Source organism: Microchirus variegatus (genome assembly GCF_963457635.1).
Source record: "Microchirus variegatus genome assembly, chromosome: 2".
NCBI lineage: Eukaryota > Metazoa > Chordata > Actinopteri > Pleuronectiformes > Soleidae > Microchirus > Microchirus variegatus.
The window spans coordinates 8,074,730-8,096,704 of record NC_139803.1 but is presented as its reverse complement, the minus strand read 5'-3'; the positions used below and the strand labels follow the sequence as shown (position 1 = coordinate 8,096,704).

The following is a 21,975-nucleotide window of genomic DNA, read 5'->3' as shown; positions in this document are numbered from 1 at the left end:
TGTTAATGTTCTGTTAACACAATATTCCACATTTAATTTATTACGTTGATGTAGTTTTTAGTTTGTGTAAGTGGAGAAAAATAAAAACTTACGGTTATGCAGCACAGTCAAGTCGTCGGTTTGAGTTATGGGTGGAAACACGTTGCTTAAATGATAAAAATGATGCCAAAGCTCGTAATGATCCAAACCATATACAGTAACCACGCAGATAACGATTCATCTGTCGATTATTTTCTCAATTAATTGCTTGGTTGTCTTCTTAACGTCATTTTGTTTTTGTTTGATTCAGTTGTAATGATCTCTTTGTTACATGGAGCAAAGAAACCCGATAATATTTAATTTGCGTACGCTGAAATATCGCTAGAGCGCTTTTTAATTAAAAAGGGAAAAAGAAAAAGAAAATGCCCTCATTTATCAGCCTAATGTTATGTCAGTATATGAATTTAATCTGCACAGTGCTATAGATCAGCTTCAGCAGTGGTGGTACACGGAGTTCTCACAGCTTCTTCACACATATTAAGAGAAAAACCTGAACCTTTTTTATATTTAAAAACCTTTAAATACAATTAACAGTAACATAACTTCTGAGTGTGTGTGGGTTTCCGCTGAACTTCACGTATGAATGTCAGACACAGTGGATCAGGTTGGTCCATTGTGTGACAGCGTGCTCCTCCCTCCCTCTCTATCCTCCACCTGACCTCATAATTTCATTGTGCAATTGTGGTTGTGTAATGAAACAAAATTACCACAATGAGACGACTGATGTGAGTCTAGTTTTAAAACTTTTAGTGTGCCATCCAGAAAAGATTTGCCATAAAATTGCTCAAATTTGACCATGAATGTTTATCATTGGTAACAATGGATGATTTTAATTCAGCAGAATTAGACAAAGGGAAGATGGTGATGAGGAAACATAGGGAGCTTTGCATCATCTTGAATTTGAAATTGTGTATTTTTTTTTTTTTTTTTTTATATACAGACTGCGAGAGTTCATTGTCACCATGGCTCCACTCACCAGTTGCTTGGCAACCAACTCCTCCTTGGAATTGATTCAACCACTCATGTCTTTGTAATTATAGGCTCTTTTACAATATTTAGCTAAAACAAAAAGAAAAAGCAGAGATGTGTTGTAGAATGATCTAATGACGTGAAATACAATGGAAGCCGAGTTCAATCTTGATACTGCATGGTTTTCAGGTTTTCCGTGGCAGTTTAATGTCGTTTGTACGTCTACATGTAAACGCGTGTGTGTGCGTTTTTATCTTTGTTCTCGCCGGTTGAGCGAGTCGTTCTTCCACTTAGGCGTAGGGAGTCGTCTGCCTGTGTGAAGGCAGAGCTCCAGTACCTGCAAGGCTTCTCTGGGCTCCAGGGAGAACCAGGGACTTCACAAAAAGGCCTGCAAGGTAATTGAATAATCTGTGAGCAGTTTAGAGGTGTGATAAACTGATATTTCATTCAATCTCACACATGGATGTACTTGCTGTCTCGTACATTATGTCATTTTCAGATTGTGAAGGATGTAAATAGTAGATTAAAACAAAAGCAATCATGTAATTTTTCAATGTTGGTGCAGTCCCATTAATGTTTGCAGTGACATTCACCCACTGGCAGCTGAGGCACTGTGAAGTCTGACTTAATCTGTGATTATATCACATGGAGGAGGCTGAATCTCAACCATATCATTACACCTGTTAGATTACCGTCCTTATTGTTCTACAACAGATGAGGATCAAGGAATTAAATAAGAGTACAATGACAAAAGAAGAATGGAAAAGTAAAGATTATAACTGCCTTTTATATTTTGGTGAACTTTAATCTTGAAATCATCTTTGCTGTAATCTGCTTTTCATCCATTCAGACAAAGCAGCGGGTGATGGAGTGCTGCTCTCCTTACCTTGACTCAGTCTCGGTGGCTGGAGTCGGATGAGGCCGACGTGCTTTCTGTGGAGCTCGACTTCACCGAGCGGACCGATGGCACTGAAGCTCTTGGAGGATTTAATCTGGGATTAGCTGCAGCCACACCTGAGGTGGCAGAGCTGCTCCACTCTGCAGGGCGACACCAGCAAACAAACATAAATACAGATATTGTTCTCATCGATAAAGTTCCTTTAGTTGCATCATATGATTGTGTGGCTTTCGTACCAGAGCTTTGGTCGAGTGGAAAGCGCTCACAGCAAAACTGAATCCTCCACTGCTGCCTGACTTTCTCCTTCATCAGACAGTGAAAGAGGAAGATGAAAAGTCCTGGAATAAATGGAGAAGAGAGGTCATGAACCATGCTGGGCTTTTTGGCTGGTGGATCCATTCTTCCCTCTGCAGATAATGCCCATTTGTCCTTGAAGGAGGTTTTTCACCTCAAGAGGCAGGCAACTGAGGACCTTTGTTGCGTCACTCTCGGATAATAACATAAAAGTAATATAACGGCGCTCAGCCAAGGTAAAGGGAAAAGCTGTTGTGAAATAATTGCATCATTTGACCTCTGTTTGATTCCCTCCTTTTGGTTTCCTTTTGAAAAGTTGGATAATAAGGAAAAACTGCATTATGTGGTTTACAAAGCCACAAATAAACATTCACAATGAACTGGAACAGCACTCACTGCAGAATTAAATTTCCCCTTGCGGGACTTAAAGGGTTCTTAATCTTAATCTTAAACAACCTTGTTGTAAATTGTCCTTTTTCCTCTTAATAATGAACTTGTTCCTGCTCCAGAAGAAGCTGCCGTTGCCCAGAAACATCGTATGAAAACTCAGTGTGAGAAATGTTGGACTTTGAGTAGAAACAAATGATTGAAATATAGAAAACACTGATTAGAAGTGAAGTTGAGACTTAACATCGTGACTTGTAAAGGAAGTTGATTGCAGCAGTCTTGGAGACTGATGAGAAAATAATAGTGTGTGTGTGTTTCCCCGCAGACGGAGACCTGCACAAAAGGCCCGGGGAAATTCCTCTACAATTACAGCTTAAAAGGACATTTGAAAATATATAGATAATGAAGTTGAAGATGGAGGTAAGTAAATAAAATGATCAGTGTCAGGTCAAGGGTCAAGTCTTTTTGAGACACTTTCACTGACCCTTAAATCAGGAAGGAGGAACAAATATGAAGCCGTTTCTGTATTATTATGATTACAGAATAAAAGAACCTCAGCAACCTTGCAGGGTGTTGAGTCCAGAGAACAGATACAGGACAACGACTCTGGCCGGGCCAAAGCTGAAGAAGCCAGCGATCCACGTTAGTCCAAGCAACAAGGTCAGACTGGCAACTCCTTTCAGGTCCTGCATCAGTCGACTGTGGGTTCCAGGAGGACTTTGGACTCTCATGTGATGAAGCTCAATCAGTACGACCACAAACATCTGCAATAAGACACAAACGGATTTTATATCCTAGATAATAAGGTCCTTTAGAGATGTGTTGAAATACATAAGCCAGTGTTTAAATTGTTTGAATTCAGGTGTTTGAAATATTGTGTTTTACTGCAATGTTGAAGAGCAAAACCAGGAAAGCGTAGGCAACCACAGAGACGTAATACGCCACGTTGTCCTGGAGCCAGCAGCTGCAGAAACAAGGTTGTCAGATTATTTACATCTGACTACATTTTTAAAACAATGTTCTTTTTGGAACTCACAAGTTACTAGAGTTGTCTAACAAGTATAATACAGGTTGAGAGTCTGTGTAGAGGTGACTGCCATAAACCTCTATGTTCACACTGATCACTGTGATGCAGATCATGAGAGGAAGCCCTGGAGGAAGAGTGTCACAGGCTCAGAAAACAAGAATTACCACAGTCATCTCAGTCTAAAGCAAACCTCTGAACACACCACTCACCCCATCCCACAGCACAGACCTTCAGGATGTACAAAGGCACGTAGATGTTGAAGACTTTGACCAGAGCCAAGTACATGTTAACGGCCTCTAATCCCATCCAGGTGAACGTGGCCAGGAGGAAGTAGTGCAGTGTGAACGCTGCAGCAACACAAAGGGCATACTCATCCCAAGAGGACAACCAGGGGTTGACCAGGAAGGCCAGGTTCAAGCCCAGCAAGGCCAGGCAGAGGTTGATGAGGATCTGAGAGGGGTAGTCTTGACGGAGATTCCTGGCATCACACAGCAAATCATAAAAGGTAAAAAAAAAATTGAGAGCTTGCAGTTTTTTCAACTATCACCTGTGTAGAGGTCTTGCTGGTCTTACTTGAAAATCGTGTAGGTGAGGACAGTGATTCCCAAGAACAGTGATGAGACTCCACAGCCGATGTAGGTGATGATGGTGAGAATCTTCTCATTATGTGGATCCACCGGATCCCTGGAGACATCCTACACACACACACAGGATTGATTTGTTATGAGTATTCTGTATTTATATCTGGATGATGTCTATATATCTATATATAGATATTTAGATATATATAAGGCTAAAAAAAAACTTTCGACAATTCTAATCAGTTCCAGTGTAGCTCCATTTGCCCTCAAGGCATCACAGAGAACTTTATTTACTGTAGTGGAGTGCCATCTGCTGGTGAACTACAAGAAGTACATGTTTTTCTATTCCCTTTGTGAATGACTTAAATGATATTTCGAGCACCAGGTTGCATATTAGTGGCATGATTGGCCCATAAAAGGTGTATTTCCTCACTAAAACGTGTATGAAATATATCAAGTATAAATATACACCTGTGTGTGTGTGTGTGTGTGTGTGTGTGTGTGTGTGGCAAAAACCTGTCATAGTGATCTTCGATAATTCTAATCAGTTCCAGTGGAGCTACATTTAAATAAAATGTCCTCAAATAATGACAGAGAACTTTATTTACTGTACTGGAGTGCCATCTGCTTGTCAACTACTAGAAGTACATGGTTTTTTTTTGCTCTGACTGAAGAGGTTTGGAATAATAATAACACTCGTTGGCTCCTACCAGGAGAACTCCAAAGTGTGTGAGGTGATCACACAGACACGTGGTGTAGTTGGAGCTGCTGTTGTATTCCCTGCAGCCGTGGTCGTCCCAGCCTCCGCGTCCGTCTGGAACGACAACACACGCACACGCACAATTTGTAGCACCACACCACAACGCTCGGTCTGTCGAGCGGGTTTACAAATCTGATTTAAACCCACTGTTTTTATTGAAGTTCCAGAAGACGCAGCGTACGTCCTTGTGAAGCTTTAACGGAGATTAAAATGAAGCATTACTAGTATTACATTGGCAGGAGCGAGTATAGACACATACAGGACACTGATTTTACTGTATTGGGCGTGAGATGACGGAACATGATCTGGATCTCCTCGTTGAGGTCTTTGATTGGCGAGGTGGCGTTGGTCACGCTGGCCGACACCACAAAGGTGTTGAGGATCTGATCCTTTTGGCTGCTCTGTAAGTCGTAAGAGATTTAGTTCTTTACCGTGCAGAAGGAGCAGAATAAAACAATTCATACCGTACCTGGAAAAGCGTTGGGATTGCATAGAACTGAAACTGGATTCTTGGTAGACTCTGGTTTGGGCCGACTTGTGGGAGACTGTGATTGAGGATGGACGGCAGGGAGATGAAAGCCACTGTGTTGTTAAAGGGATACCTGTTGAGAAAGGGCTACAAGAAGAAAACCTTTCTTAACTCTCTTTTAAATGCAGACTCACTATTTTGCCAGTTAATGTTTGTTTTCCAAACCTCGGGCATTGAGTCTCCGCTATGAGACGACACCCCAAACATCAGATTGGCGAATTGTGAAGGAACAATGTCCACCACTGAGATGGCGATGGCCGGAGCAACCAGAGAGCAGGAGCCTTCGAATCCGACCAACCTGTCTCCCACGCTCTCCATGATATTTAGAATACTGTTGTGGAACGGACAGAACAGAGGAAGGATGAGGAAACGGATGTCAAACAGGAAAATCTGAGCAGGTTTTACCTGTTGGTGAATGGCATCGTGTTGCTGTCAGACTCCAGTATGTCAGAGACGATGTTTATCAGAGAGTGGCCCAGGTCTGGAGTGACCACACTGACGTCAATGATGTCCGTCAGCTTGTTGAGAACTGTGACCAGAGCCTGGTCGGCGATGTTGGACTGGTTGTGTAGTAGACCCTGAATAATCTCCACCACGTCCAGTGCAGTGTCTGCAGCAGAGGTGGAAAGAGGACTGAACTATTCTACTTTGAGATTGTAAACATATGTATTTATATTTTTATTTTGTGTAACTGACCAGCAGTGACATTGACCACTTCCAGGTCAGAGATGTTTTCCACCACTGTAACACAGTCTTCCAGGTAAGAGTCTGACCATTGGGTTCTGTTACTGTCACACAAACGGGAGAAGGAAGAACTTGCTTTATGAAAAAGGAAAAATGGAATCTCATATATCATGTTGAGTACATGAACAGCTGTGAGGTGTTTGATTTCTCTGTCAACTCTGCTCCATTCCAAATTTTGGAATAATTTATTTTTGACTAAATATCAAATACTCCTCTAAATGTAATATCATGTGTGTCCACCGGAGGGCACTTTAGATAAATCTGTTTGGAATCTTCCACTTCCTGTTTGCCAGTCAGGTCTTCCACACATGCAGAGACAGCAGGAGCAGGTGGAGACACATGGAGGACGAGGAGCAGCGAGGACAAACGTGTGGTAACTGCCCCTAAAAAATGATCCTCACATTTCTTAGATGTTCTATTGACGCTCTGTTTACAACTGTTGTTAACATCCGCCCTGAGTGATCACAGCTGTTCAGATTACACATGCTGCTGCTGCTGCTAATGCTAATGTGACGTCACTGCTCCACAGTAAACACACACCTTTCATTTAATTTGTCTACACATACAAATTATGTTGTTTTCTGTTTGTTACAGAATGCAGGAAATGTCCATGTTATTATTTTATTTTTTTGGTCCAGAAAATGTTTGAAAAATGTTCATCAACATTTCTCAAACCTGGAATTGATGATTCTCAAATGTATTCTTGTTATAATTATTTCTTTGTTATAAGGAACAAAGAAACCAGAACATGTTCAACATGTGTAGTAAAATAAAACAATTAAATAAACAACAACAATTGATTGATTATTTTAAATTAAGTATTTGACAATTAATTTAGTAATGCATTAATAATGCAGTAATCATTGCATCTCTACTTGTTTTATATATTTTTTTAAATCACCAGAGACACCATAATGCGATTTATCACAATATTTGATAAATCATATATTGCGTTGCACTGACAGCACAAGTGAAAGTGAGCACTTGGCACCATCTAGTGGACTGAAATGTCAACATTTGACAACTTTTTTGCTCCATAAAAATAAAGAAATCATTCAAACTCAATCATTTTTGGTTTGTGGACAAAACAAGACATTTTAGAACATCATTTTCCAGGTTTAAAAAAACCTGATCAACATTCTGGACGTTTTATGGACCAAACCATGAATCCAGAAATTAATGGACATTTTAATCCATTATGAAAACAATGACTAGTTGCAGCCCTAGAACAAACACAAACGGTGTACATGTGTATTTGTTTATGGAGCAGTAAAATTCACCTGTGATTTCATCACCTCAGACGGACGTTAAGAGCACTTTTCAACAGAGCCTCTGTTTAATGTGTAATTGATTTCCATTGTTAACATGTGACTTTAGTGAAAACCACATTCATCTGTTTGCTGTTTTTTTCATGTTTCAGACAGTCCAATTCAACTGCAGCTGTTTGGAGCTCTTCAGTGTTGGGATGTTAACACAGGAACTTGATAAACACTCATTTTTATATTGACTTGGACTGGCTTCAGCCTGAAAAAGTAGCAAACAGGTGAATGTGGTTTTCACTAAAGTCACATGTTACCATGTAAACACATCAATCACACACAAGTCTCATTAATGTGTGGATGATTTTTAAACAGCAGTTACTGGACACCTGGACCCCAACTATCTGGTGGACTTTCCAGGGAGTGAAACTATGCTTTATGTTTTTTTTTATGCGAGTAATCTCTTGGGACTGCGAGGTGGAATCAAACCAGCCATCACCAGACTGGTACAACCTTACAGTTGCGAATGAAACCACTACGCCACACATCCCTGTGTGATTTAGGAGCTCTTTGTGGTTTTCAGTAAACAGTTATTGTAATGGTTTACACGCTTGTCTTTGGAGCAGGAAACCCTGGTTCGATTCCCACTTGGAACAAGCACCTTTATGTGGCGTGGTGGTTTCGTTCACAACTGTTAGGTTGTACCAGTCTGGTGGTGGCTGGTTCGAATCCACCTCGTGGTTCCAAGAGATTACTCGGTGGTGCGGAGCAGCAATCAAGTGGTGGAAGGGTGGGACCGAGGGGGGGCTTGATCCCCCCCCCCCCCCCCCCCCCCGCGTTCCAGAGACATGAAAGGAGAGGGGAGGCTCTTCAGAGACATGAAAGGAGGGGGCCATGCATGGGGAAGACATGAAAGGAGGGGGTTATGCATGGGGGACACATGAGAGGGTGCGGCCTTAGCAGCAACCCATACTCACAGGAACCAAGGGTTGAACCCATAACCTCAGGATCCTGATGACTGCTCCTTAAGTACTTGAGCTAAATCCAGACTCCTTCTTTCAGTTTTCGAAGTCCTATTTACTCTTTTTGGTTGAATATTGTATTTAAAATTCAGTCACTGCAAGATTTGAACCCATGCTCACAGGAACCTCAGGAACTTGAGTCATTCTCTTAGTCCAATGAGCTATTTGTCCTTGTGTGAGTTCTCCTAATATTTGGAAGCCTTTCAATAATAGAATCCAACAGAGTACTTGGTGGTGGAGTGGAGGTGGGAAGAGACATGAGACTGGCATTTTATTTCACACATTTTGGTGCATAAAAAATGACAGGGGTTCAACCCTCTGGAAAGTCCACCAGACAGTTGGGGTCCAGGTGTCCAGTAACTGCTGCTTAAAAATCATCCACACATGAATTGACTTCTGTGTGATTAATGTGTGCACATCATTTTTACATGTTAACAGGAGACTTTAGTGAAAACCACATTCACCTGTTTGCTGCTTTTTCATGCTTAAGCCAGTCCAAGTCAACTGCAGCTGTTTGAAGCTCTTCAGTGTTGGGATGTTCACACAGAAACTTGATCAACACTAATTTTTATTCAAACACTTTAGATGATCCATGTTTATGTGGCTGCCAGCAGGGACAGAAGGATAAATACAAAAGGCTGTCCCTGCTGTCAGCCATGTTATCAGGGAGAGCAAGTTTTATCAAATTTTGGACGATAATATTTTTTTCAAAAAAATTGTCAAATTTGGAACGACATAGTATAATTTGTCGTTGTTGTAAAATTTTGGACAAAACATTTTTTCCAAAAGAATTGTCAATTGTCAAGGAAGACGTTTTTGTCAAATTTTAGACAACATAGTAGAGTATGACATTTTTGTCCATTTTTGGATGACAGTATAGTATGACATTTTTCCAAATGTTGGACCAAAACACTGTTGAAACTGCCCTCCAGTGGACAAACATGATATTACATGTCGAGGAATAATTGAAGGACAAAGTCTTACCAGTGTCGGGTGGCGTTGTGACTTGGATTCATCGGACACGACTGAGTTGTGTTTTGTCCTCCTGAAGTGAAGGGCCAGCGGAACAGGCCTTTCCTTGTCTGCTGGGTTTTCTCGTCGCACCTCGTGGTGGGGATGCTGGTGCTGGTGCTTCCTGGAAAAAAAGATTATCATAAAAGAGGATCTTTTTTTATATAAATATATATACATATTTCCAAACATGAATACAGAGTGAGGACTTGTTCCTACCAACAGGGCACATAACAATCTATATTATAAACTACTGTATAAACTGTACATTTTAATATATTAATGGAAAAAATTTATTAAAAAAATTAATGGAAAAAAGCAGCCTAAATGCTCTGTGTTTTATTTTAATGAAAGGTTATAAATGTCTGTGTGGTTTCTCGCACATTCGGGTCACACTTCTCTAAATCTAACTAATTAAAATAAAATAAAACAACACTCGGTGAAAGGTGAAATGGCGTGTTGAATATAACAACAGGAACCTCTGCTGCTTTAACGTAAAAGCAGAACTAGGTTTTATGTGGACGTTGAAACAATCGTCAGCAGGCAAATGACTTCACGCCTTCTGTGGAAAAACCTTTTCACATGCACTATGTATTCAAATGTGTCAGGGGATTATTTAAAAACCTGCATCACTGTTACCTGTTACCTGAATGTACAATATAGAATGTCTTGTATCCCTTTTTTTTCAGTTTTCACCACCTACATAAACAGTTCTGCACAATTGTCGCTACTTTAAATCACAGCTAAAACCGCAACATAAAACAAATCGTAATGAAATCAAGAAACCACATTTTTAAAGCCTGAATATGTGACACACAACCCCCAGGATGTCCATATAAGGAGTTGTGTATTCCTCCCATTGGTTATAAGACACAAAATAGCAGCTGAATTGCTCTGTGTTCAAAAAATTAAGAAGTCTTATTTTCATACATGACTGTGAGGTTCAACTTCCTGTCATAATTTATTTTGTCGCTGATGTTCACGTTGATATGAGAATGGAATAAACGAAACATGTCAACATTTGGCACATGAGGTATCGCAAGCGCAACGAAAACCAAATGATTTAGTTTTATGTTTCTTTACATTTTTATTTAAGGAAGAAAACTGTGAAATAAAAAATATGCTGATAAATTGGAACAATCATGCGTCTTAATTCAAAAGGGTTTATAGTATATATACTGTACAGTGATATTACAATTAACCCTTCGAGGGATGAGACGATTATGGGGTGCCATTTGGAGATTGAGCAACATTTAGGTGTAACATTTAATATTTAGATTTAACTAATACATTTCTAAGTTAACATATATTGCTGTAAATGTGCTAAAAAGTGACTTTCAAAAACTCACACCACCTTTTCAAACATTGTTAGAAGGTAAATGTGACAAAATGTTTACTTTCAGCATGAGCCATCTGACAAACAGCGCCCCATAGGTAACCACTTTTTTGTGTCCGGTACCAAAAACCCAGAGTATCTACTGACACAGATACCGATATTATTTCCGATTACAGTTATTTTAGACCATTTATGAAGTTAACAAACACATCTGTGCCGAGTCATTTTAAAGTCAAGTCATTTTTAACAGCCTGTGTATTTTTGGACTGTACTTTTATCCAATCCAGTGATTTTAACAGATTCCCATTCCATCTTTTTTTTTTTTTTACTATTAATCATATGTTGATCTGTGTCAAACTATCTTCACATACCTTGTTGATCAGTGGACGCAGGACATCTCAGCAGACACAGATAGACAAACGCAATCAGGACATTGTACCCGAAAGTCATCCTAAAATATTGAAGAAAAGAACAAGTTAATTCTCCGTAAAACCAAGAAACTCTAACTAATGATAGACAAGAAAAAAAGCAACTTACCTCAGAACAAAGTAGCACCGTGAAGATAAATCCTGGTCCAGCAGTGACGACACAAGAGATCTGAATCACAAACCAGTCTCCATTAACACACAGATACACACCTGTCTGTGTGTGTGTGTGCGTGTATGTGTGTGTGTGTGTGCAGGTGAGAGACAGACATTGGTGTGACAGAGATAAGTGTGCATATGTACATACATCTTAGCAATGCAACCAAAGTGTACTCTGAGAAAGAAAATGATTTACTCCCCACACAAAAGAAGGTAATGAACCAGAAGGTAATCACACACACAGCTGTCTGTAAACACAGCAGAGAACAGAGCGGGAACATAAAGGCGGCAGCAGCAGCAGCAGCAGCATCAACAGCATCAACAGACTGACCTTTTACTGGGCGATTCCTGTGTGTCTGTGTCGAGCAACGGACAGAAAAGAACTAACACGCCACATTCTCTGACAATGGGTTACACAGAAAGCTTGTACTTTTCAATTTAATAGTCAAATGTCCCAGTTCTCGTTTTGGACAAGGAAGATATTTCAATATTCAAAGCAGGTGCAAATGTTACACACTTTTCCTGTTTTGTAGAAAGTTTATTGCCCCCATATTATATTCATTGATTTTTCCATCGTTCCTTTCAGGACAAATGGCTTACAAAAGTGCAAAAGAGTTTATTTAATAATAATAAAAACACAAGCGTATCAACTTCTCTTGATAGTCAGAAGGCACATGTAGAGATTAAAGCAACAAACTTTTTTTGGTCATAGGAAAATATCACATTTAAAACGACACATTTTTAAAACGAGCAGTAATTTTGTGCTAAAAGAAGGTGGAGAAAAAAAAATACATACTCAGTTATGTACAGTATTGTCAGACAGCAACATGTGAGATATTCTGAAAACAGCCTGTAACGTCAGACTCAGCAAAGCAACAACAACAAATAAAAATACGACTGCAGTTGTTCTCGCCATGTCTCCATCACTACTTGTTGCCACAGTCGGTGCAGAGGACGTCTCTTCCCTTCATCACAAAAGGCTTTTTGGACAAACTGAGGGAGCATCTCTTACAGTTGAAGCAGTACTCGTGCCAGGAGCCGCCCTCGTAGTTCACCACATTCACTCCTTTACCAAACCCTGGGAGGAGAAAGTACAGAACGCAGTATTAGAGGCCAAACTAGAGAGCGAAAACAATGTTATCTTTCACGAATAAAGCTGTAATATTAAGAGAATAAAGCCGTAATATTAAATAAGTCATAATATTACAAGAATATATGTAGTATTACGAGAATAGTCGTAATATTTATGAGAAAAAAGTCTTAAAGGTCACATAAAGTGGTCCTGTTGCACATAATGTTAGTTATGGAGGTCTACTTACATACATTAACTTGTTTTTATGGTCAAAAACCTCCTAGTTGCTGTAAACGAGCCGATAAAAATCCTCTTTTCTGACGCTGTTCCTCAGCCACGATATTTCAGACTGAACTTTTACACCCAGAAGACAGAGTGTGTTGTGATTGGCCAGCCAGCGTAGAGCCTTCCCAACTGTCTTGTGATTGGCCAATACCCAGAAGTGACATATTCAGCACACCCGCTCTCAGAAACACAGCTCCCTCCTCTGGAACGGTGGATGCACTGCTACTCATTATCAAAACATTGTTTTAACAGTGTTTAATAATAGCTTCTTCACGACTCCCCGCCGCAGTCCCTTTGACGACCTTTGACCCGGAGTCAGACCCAGAGTCAGAAGACACTGGCGCTCGTGAAACACCTCCACAACGGACGTTATTCTTCTTCTGCGGTTCAATCAATGTACGCAACCGGATGTGCCCGGACTAGTGCCCGGAGAAAGGAGGATGTGCTGTTTTTTCAGAGCTCTCGCTGAGCCCGAGATTATAATAAACACAGCATTCTCAGCAGTGGTTTGTTTTGAACCTTCAGGGCTTCGTAAACAAGGTAATGACGCAGATGCACACTAAAAAACAGCGTTAATTGGTACTTCCAGTCTAGGTCCGCTTTAATATTAAAAAAGTTGTAATATTATGAGATAAAGTCGTAATAAAAGACATAAAATCGTAATATTACGAGGATAAAGTTGTAATATTACGAGGATAAAGTTGTAATATTAAAGTCGTAATATAAGAATAAAAAAGTTGTAATTTTATGAGAATAAAGTCTTAATATTATGAGAATATATTATGAGAATAAGTTTTCGAGAATAATCTCGTCATTTTACGAGAATGAAGCCGTAATTTTTCAAGGATAAAGTTGTAATATTATGAGAATAAAGTTGTCATTTCATGAGAATAAAGTCATACAATTACGACTTTATTCTCAAGGCTACGTTTTATTCCAAAGTAAAAAAAAAGGCTTTGGACAAGGAGAGATGTTGATATGTTAATAATAATATTTTATAATATGCGCTGTAAAATGACTTCATTCCTTGGGAGTCAGACGATGTTTCGTCTGTGACTAAGTTTACCTGTGATGGGGTTATGGCAGCCGCTGCACTTCTTGGCCACAGAGCTCTTGTAACAGTCAACGCAGAAGACCTGGTCCTGGTGGTTTGTGAAACTCAGGCCGGCCAGAGACTTTGAGCACACGCTGCACACGAAGCAGTGGCTGTGCCAAGGCTGGTCCTGGTAGTTCACTCCTCCAGAGGTGATCGTCTGCACGCAGACAGCAGAAGAACAACATCAACATCCTCTTCTATAAAACAACTGGTTCTTCTGCTCTGTGCCAGAAAAACTATCAACACCTTTTTGCAGCCAACACAGTGTTTAGCAAACTTCTTGTCATAGCAGGGGCTGCAGTAAAGGTCACTGCCTTTGGAGAGGAAACTCTGCGAGCCGATTGGCCGTTTACAGTTGAAACAGGTGAAACAGTCGTCGTGCCAGGAGTTGCCTTTGTACTCCACACTCTCTGTTCCTGCAGGAGATGGAAAAAACAAAGAGAAGATCATGCTTCAAAATCACAGAACCTGCTTTTATTGTTTCTGTCTGTGGTGCCTGATTCTTCTACTTGTTTAGAGGTCACCAGAGCAGATCCTCTGCCTCCATCTTGCCCTAATCCTCTTCTGTCATGTCCTCCTTCACAACATCTATGAAAGTCCTCTGTTCTTCCTGCCTGGCACCATCTCAACCTCACCTCTCTTACTGTCCAAAATTACTTATCTGAGCTGTCTTCAATAAAGCGATTCAACTTATCTCTGGATAACTTTGAGCTTTACTCCCCCTTTGAGTCATGGTCTCACCTGCCAGGATGGGTTTGTAGCAACAGTGGCAGCGTGGAGCATCTTCTCTGGAGCAGCACTTTCCACACATGATGCGCTCGTCCTTGGTGCTGAACGGCTCCTTGGCCAGAGGCTTGTAACACTTGGCACAACGGAAACACTCCTCGTGCCAGTAGCGGCCCTTGTGGCTAAGCTCCTGGTGGCGGATTGGATTATTCAGCAGCGCATGTAAATAAAAAAAAAAAAATTGTGTCTACAGACATCAGTGAGCCGTTCTATCTCACCTTGGTTTCCACGGAGATGGGTCGATGGCACTCGGCACAGGAGTGCGCGCAGAACTTGGTGTGGCAGCGGACACACACCTGCCTGCCCTCACTGCGGACATAGCGCTTCCCGCCGAGGTCCTCTCGACAGTAGAAACACTGCGAGCTGTCAGCCATCACCGCGGCGAACGAGATTCACACCTACGGCAAAAAGAAAAAAAGGAGAATCAAAAACAATGACTTCAAAATGTCAAAAAAATGCTCATCATAACGTCAAAAGAGAGATGTTTTCATTCGACTGAGGTAACTCAAAGCCACCACACGAGGGAGCTGTTGGTTCACTTAATGAGACTGAAGAGCCAGGGTATCAAAGTCAAAAAGACAATATTTATAGACCTTATATCGTCACTACATAGAAAACGGCACTACATAATTTAAATTTTTGTATTAACTAATACTAATACTAACTGAGTATACTACTAACGTTTTGTTTTTCTTCATTTTAAATTGTTAGCATAGTTTTTAACATGCAGTAAATTGAAAAAAAACAAAGTACAGGACATGTTCTGGCTTTTTTATGGTAAAAATAAGCAAAAAACTGACATTTTATTGCATTATTATCAAGCTATGACTACATACAGAAAAAACTCCTTCCTTATTCAACTAATTTCTTACACCACAGTCTGCTAAAACACACAACATATAAACTTCCTAAACATAGACCCTAAATCAGCACGTTGGTGAGCTGTGATTACAGAGTCAGGACTTTGGCGGGTGAATAACACCAACAAAAATCAAAATCAAACGTCAAGGAAGAGACGGAACGAGTGCGGCCGTTCGCTCAGTTATTTCCCACATGAAGTTCATGCTGGCTGACCATGAGGAATTCTGTGTGTGTGTGTGTGTGAGAGAGAGAGAAGTTTCTGTCAGCGTCCAGATCTCACCACATTTGTCATACCAGGCATTCCTCCATGTATTCACCACATTGCTTGGACACTTGAACACACACACACACACACACACACACACACACACACACACACACACACACACACACACACACACACACACACACACACACACACACACACACACACACACACACACACACACACACACACACACACACACACACAGGTTTGTGCAGCTATCCTTTTAAGAACTCGCATTGACTTCCATTTATTTTTACGTTCATCCCATCATCACCACAATCCAAATATTTCAACCAGTTCCTCAAAAAAAATTAGGTTCTGCCTCAACAGGACCAATTACTGCTCTTGTTTATGGCAGGAAAAGACCTAACAATTAAAAGCACACACACACACACACACACACACACACACACACACACACACACACATGACCTCATACGTGCACCACTCCCCAGGAAACCACAAACACCACAAACTACAGCGTTGGCCTCGTGGTTGGAGCAGCAAGTCTGCACAGATTCATGAGGACGTTCTGCTTCTGCACCATGAGTTTGTGCTGCCTTTTCTTTCTGAGGAAAGAAAGTTTAAATATTATGAGGATTTTGGTTTAAAAGTGTAACCTGGAGACTATTGGACCTTTTAAAATGAATATAATATCATTGTTATACACACATAAAGAGCTACATTTTGCAGTTATGAAATTTAAGAACTACAAAAAGAAAACTGCAGTCATTTCATTGTCTTTCCAAGTGTACTGGACACGACTCCAAATGAGTACTTCATCATGTACACTACTTAACTTAAGTATCATGAAAGGGCTTTTTCGGGGAGTTCACTGAAGGTCAAACTCATTTTTTGCTTGTTGTTCACGTCGTTACCTGCTGCTGTTTGCTCTGTGAGGGCACTACTGTTAATAAAGTTGCTTTAAATCGCCTTCTTTTGAGGCCTTGTCTCTCCTGCAGACAATGACAGAGTTAACTCAGGGGGGCTGTTGTCATGTGGAGCGGACACATACAGTCACCTGGTAATGTGTTACTTATTAAAGAAAAAAGCTTTAGCTGGTTATTTGCTCTGTGGGTGAGTTAACTCATCCATCTACATTGGATGACAGCAGTCAGTTAAAGACAACACTACATTTCCTGCCTTTCACGACACTTGAATGTACATTATTTAGTTTTCCGTTAGCGTTAGTGCTTTGGCCGACAGCGCCGTGCAAACGTTATCTGATGGGAGTCGACAAACAATGGCTGACAGGAAGCTTCGGTGTCTGCACAGGTCGGGGAGAAAAAAATAACCCAGGTTTTTAGCTGACGTCAAGTGAGGAGAATGTTGCTGCACGTCGTTTCTGCTCCTCATTGCACAACACCTCATATACATCTTTTTCTTCCTTTAACGCTGCCAATACAAGAAGTCTCAGAGTGAAATGACATGAGGGAGACAGGGAGGGAGACAAACTCTGTGTTTGTGTGTAGTTTATCACTGTGTCAGGACATAAATCTGTTCATAAAGTCACATTATGAGGACTAGCTGCACATTTAGAGGAAAACATTACATCTTACAACTGTGCTTTAACCATAAAGTAGTAACGTCCACCCTGTTAAAAAGGTTTGACGTCATTCAAACACGTTTGTCCGTCTGTCTCTGTCCTGAGATGAAGTCAAACAGACGTGAATTGTACATTTGTTGAGGACTATTTTCAGCGTCAGTGTCTGTGTGTGTTTTTGACAGCTGTGGAAGTTAGAAAAAAAGGAGCTGGACACACAGACAATAATATTCAGGCCGGGTCGGATATTAGTCACACTCGTAGCTCTAAGCACAAAAATGTGCTATATAAAAAAAGCAAGCTATAAAAAATATTATTGTACTTTCATTAAGAGGTTATGTTCACGTTCATCTGACCTAATTATTGATATCAAATACTAATTGTTTTAACCCTTTAAATGCCAGGTTTTTGTCATGATGTCGTTGGATTGAAAAAAAGAAGAAAATCTGAATTATTTTTAATATACTACATGCAACGTTAAAACATTTGTGTTTAATTATTACAGCCTCAATAATATGTCAACGATAGGGGAATTGTGACAGTGCCATCTAGTGGAAATATGCTGAAAACAACGCCGTCTGGTGGTGAGTAGTAAAAATGATAAATTCCAAGGCAAAAGCCCAGATATACACCCAGATATAATAGAATGCATGTATTTATGCTTTACTGGAGGTAAGTGAGAACAAATATGGCACTTAGAATGGGTTTCAATGGGACATTTTTTGCGGTTAACGTTGTGAGTGTAACACTTGTTTGTACACAGTTTGATAATATAAAATTCATGCCATATACATGTACACAGCCATAATTACATATAAAAAAAAAAAAAACGAAGCACACAACCGTCCCTCAGGGTGTGTTGAGTGTATCCTGCAAAAGATCACCCATCTTATCTTTCTGGGTGGGTTAACCGGTCATGTAGTCTGCTGCCCTTGCAATTTAAATTCCAAAACTATGTGTGATTTAGCTTCATACATCTTCTTCTTTCTTTGTATATAAAGTATATGAATTTATTTCTTCCTCCTCTCCACCTGGTAACAATTCCACAGTCACTGACAGAAGCTCCTGGAGCTGTGTGCCGTCGTAGCCAAAGCGCAGAGCGGTGACATCATGTCCTGTGGACATGTATTTTAAACACATGCGGGAGGACGAGAAAGTACAGATGAAGACAGAGAGAGAGAAACAAGACCCGACAAACTAAAAATATGTTTGTATTATTTTGTCTGCGAGTACCAACCATCTGTGCATGTCCATGTCTGTGTGTGTGTGTGTGTTGGCATGAGCTTACTGCTGAAGAATGTAGTGGAAAACTGAGAAACAGGAAGTCTCTCCATCAGAACTGTGAAGTTGGCACCGTGCACATGCACACACACACAGACACACACACACACACACACACACACACACACAGAAAAGTGGAGAGTGAATTCTTTCACATACGTTAACATTCATGCATATTCGTGCTGCAGGTGTGACCGTGCAGACTTTAACTTTGAACAATGTCAGACTCTATTATTCAAGGACATTGAGACATTTTTAACATGTTTTATACTGTTCAAATTTAAACTGTTACATGCTAAATCTGGTCTTCATGTATAACTACAAAAATGTTTTGTTTTTCTTCATTTAAAATGGTTAATACACTATTTTAACATGCAGTAAAGGACATTTTCTGGTCTTTTTATGGTTAAAATAAGCAGAAAAGTCCAGACAGACATTTTGAGGCTTAGGTGTTAAAGGCACAGTGGGAGCATTCACAGCCCTGTTTGAACTCATGCTAATGTGAAATATAAACACAAATCAATGATTTGAAACGGAGCGGCAGGTTCAGCTAAACATTTTCACTGCACTTTGGCCTTAAAAAATCAAGATCCCTGTTTTATTTGGATGCGGCGAGCAACATTCCAGGCACTGGGAGTTAAAAGCCAGTGCGTGAGACGTGAGCGCTGTGGAGTGAGTTTGAAGAAACCCTGCATGACCCACAATAAAAGGAGGATGAATGTGATGGTTTCACCAGAGAGGCTGCAACCAAAGCTAACAAGACACGTTTGTCCTGTGTAACAGGGCAAATGTTCAGCAGCAGCAGCAGAGTATGACAAAGAATATCCATGACGTTTGAGAGTCTGTCTTTTAAATTATCCTGTGAGATGTTGAAGTCCTCAACGAAACCTCTGAATGAATCACTTCCTAATCATTCCTCCAGATTCCCTACCCTGAACACATGACCACAACAGAACCCTTAACAGAGTCGAAGGAAAAACATCACATTCCTTAATAACTACTTATTCATTCAGATATTTTACTTGTCGCTCACTGATTGACTGCCAAGAGCTCCCATTGTTGACATTGGCCTATTCTAATTGATTATCAGGGTAACATAATCTGAGACCTTTGTTAGGATTTCTCCATATTAAGATTTGTTTTGGAGCTAATTTAAACCATGGAGAAGGAAAAAAACGAAAAGAAAAGAGAGGTCACAAGTTTCTCTCCAAGCCAAAAATGGTTAAGCAACAGAAAAACAGCCTCACTCCATTTTCCATGGAACAAAAGCTTTCTGTGACTCTTAATTTCACAACCAGTGATGAACGTCAGCGCACTGAAAAACACACTGCAGCATGTTTTAATAGCTGCAGGTCAAAGATAAAACAGTGAATCATCCTCATGTTGTCAAACTGAACATCGGTTTTTAATCATCATTTAATTTACTTTACATCTTATTATTTTTTATTATAAGGGCCAGAGCGCTCGCACAGTGGTGAGAGGAACTATTGGAATTCATGGAATTGATCTAGTTTTCCACTGAAAGGATCGCATTTTTGAGGCACTGAAAAATGTTGGCGAAAACGGACGAAAACGTTTCTAAAATACATAAAAGTGGTGCAAAATGGCTCATTAGCACCCCTCAAAGGTGAAACCCAGTAGGACAAAAACAAAATATAAAGACTGAGAAAAGATACAGTAAGTAAGTCAAATCATAGCGAGCGCCACCTGCTGGTAGCACGGCAGCTGCACAATGCTACTCGCAGCTTTAATCATATTATTGCAATTAACAAAATATTAAATATATTATTATGATTGATAATTGCAGAGCAGACACAAAATACAGGCCGCGACAAACCAAATAAGTGTTTGAGTTATGCATTTGTCATGCATGACTGATATAATTTATGAGATGTGGGGGAAAAACACTGACCAAAAAAACAAAACAAGAAAACCTCACATTGATCTACTTCTCCTGCACGAGTCCATTAACATTTCCGATTTAGAACAGAAGTTATGATTTCACCACTGGGGATCGGAGAAAAGTAAACGCAGAACCATTTACAACCCATCCTTTAAAAAAAAATCACCACAGGCGAAGTGTAACCGGGAGTCAGCGTGATGTGAAGCCAGATATAAACTTTTATGAGCCTGTGATGCATTTTATGAGACTGAGCTCATGGTAATTTTCTTTAAACATGCAGACACCGTTATACGACTCAATCTAAAAAAGAAAAGAAAAGGTCAGTCAAACTGTGTGTCGCTGGAAATTAAAACTGCTTCCATATGACGATTTTACTGTATATGAAGCACTGTTTCACAATGTCCTCAGTGGAAAATATCTGCTTCCCCCTTTTTAGGTCTTTAAAATTAGAATTTTCTTGAGTAAATCACAGTTTTGTGGAAGGCTGCACAACGTGGAATAAGTAAAACTTCACACACACACAGATGTGGATGTTGAATTCACTCTTACAGCTGGTTGGTACAAGAGCCAGACGCTGGAAACATCTGCGTTACATGCATGGACACACACACACACACACACACACACACACACACACACACACACACACACACACACACACACACACACACACACACACACACACACACACACACACACACACACACACTGAAGTACAGCAAGAGGAATTTTAATTGATCTCTGCATATTTTTTCTCCCTTTTTTCAGTTCCATCATTGGGAGGAGGAAAAAAAATGAGAGTGGACTTAAACCTAAATGGAAACAGATTTCAGGAGCAGACCAGACTTTCACAAGTCAGCATGTAACACACACACACATACACGCACACACGCACGCACACACGCACGCACGCACACGCACGCACACACACTCACACACGCACAGCCAACGCCCCACACAACTTTCAAGTTTGTTTCCTCTCCAGATATCAACAATGCTGCCTTGCTAAACAAGTGTATAAACTCCCAAGAGGTGTGTGTCAAAGAGAGAGAGAGAGAGAGAGACAGAGAGACAGAGAGAGAGAGAGAGAGAGACCACAGCCATACACTACTGTACAAACTGACATAATTCTAAGGTTAATGAGTTTTTTCACTGACACCTATAACTTCACACAGCTACAACTTTAAAATTAAAGAGCTTCACTATAATGTCATTAAACATAACTTTAATTAGCTGTTGTTGTTTTTGGTCTATAAACAGGTTTTAAGTGGTAGCATATTTGTTGTATGTGTGTGTGTGTGTGTAGTCACAGCTCTTCGGTGGTCTTACCGGCTTCAGAGTGCAGTACCTAGCGGAGAGAAGAGGCTCTCAGGGTCGGAGGCAGTGGCTCTGTTCTCCGCTCCTCTGGAGACCCACACACGTTTTAAATACGGCAGCGTC

The 21,975-nt window shown here is 40.4% G+C and overlaps 2 protein-coding genes across 2 annotated transcripts; both read right to left on the bottom strand.

The window, feature by feature from the left end:
* Positions 1–911: 911 nt before the first annotated feature.
* On the bottom strand, positions 912–11,497 carry adgrg4b (adhesion G protein-coupled receptor G4b). The gene is made up of 18 exons (XM_083910480.1): positions 11,394–11,497; positions 11,228–11,307; positions 9,494–9,644; positions 6,181–6,272; positions 5,890–6,094; positions 5,650–5,815; positions 5,425–5,571; positions 5,231–5,356; positions 5,103–5,148; positions 4,906–5,009; positions 4,188–4,309; positions 3,824–4,092; positions 3,624–3,738; positions 3,473–3,551; positions 3,150–3,351; positions 2,143–2,244; positions 1,895–2,046; positions 912–1,396 (listed from the first exon to the last, which is right to left on the bottom strand). The coding sequence occupies exons 2-17, from the start codon at positions 11,304–11,306 to the stop codon at positions 1,901–1,903; spliced, it is 2,151 nt and encodes a 716-aa protein (XP_083766606.1). The 5' UTR covers position 11,307; positions 11,394–11,497; the 3' UTR covers positions 912–1,396; positions 1,895–1,900.
* A 264-nt stretch (positions 11,498–11,761) lies between these two features.
* Positions 11,762–21,933, bottom strand: LOC310944165 (four and a half LIM domains protein 1-like). The gene is made up of 6 exons (XM_083909867.1): positions 21,865–21,933; positions 14,898–15,077; positions 14,635–14,809; positions 14,140–14,309; positions 13,864–14,050; positions 11,762–12,518 (listed from the first exon to the last, which is right to left on the bottom strand). The coding sequence occupies exons 2-6, from the start codon at positions 15,051–15,053 to the stop codon at positions 12,367–12,369; spliced, it is 840 nt and encodes a 279-aa protein (XP_083765993.1). The 5' UTR covers positions 15,054–15,077; positions 21,865–21,933; the 3' UTR covers positions 11,762–12,366.
* Between the last annotated feature and the right edge of the window lie 42 nt (positions 21,934–21,975).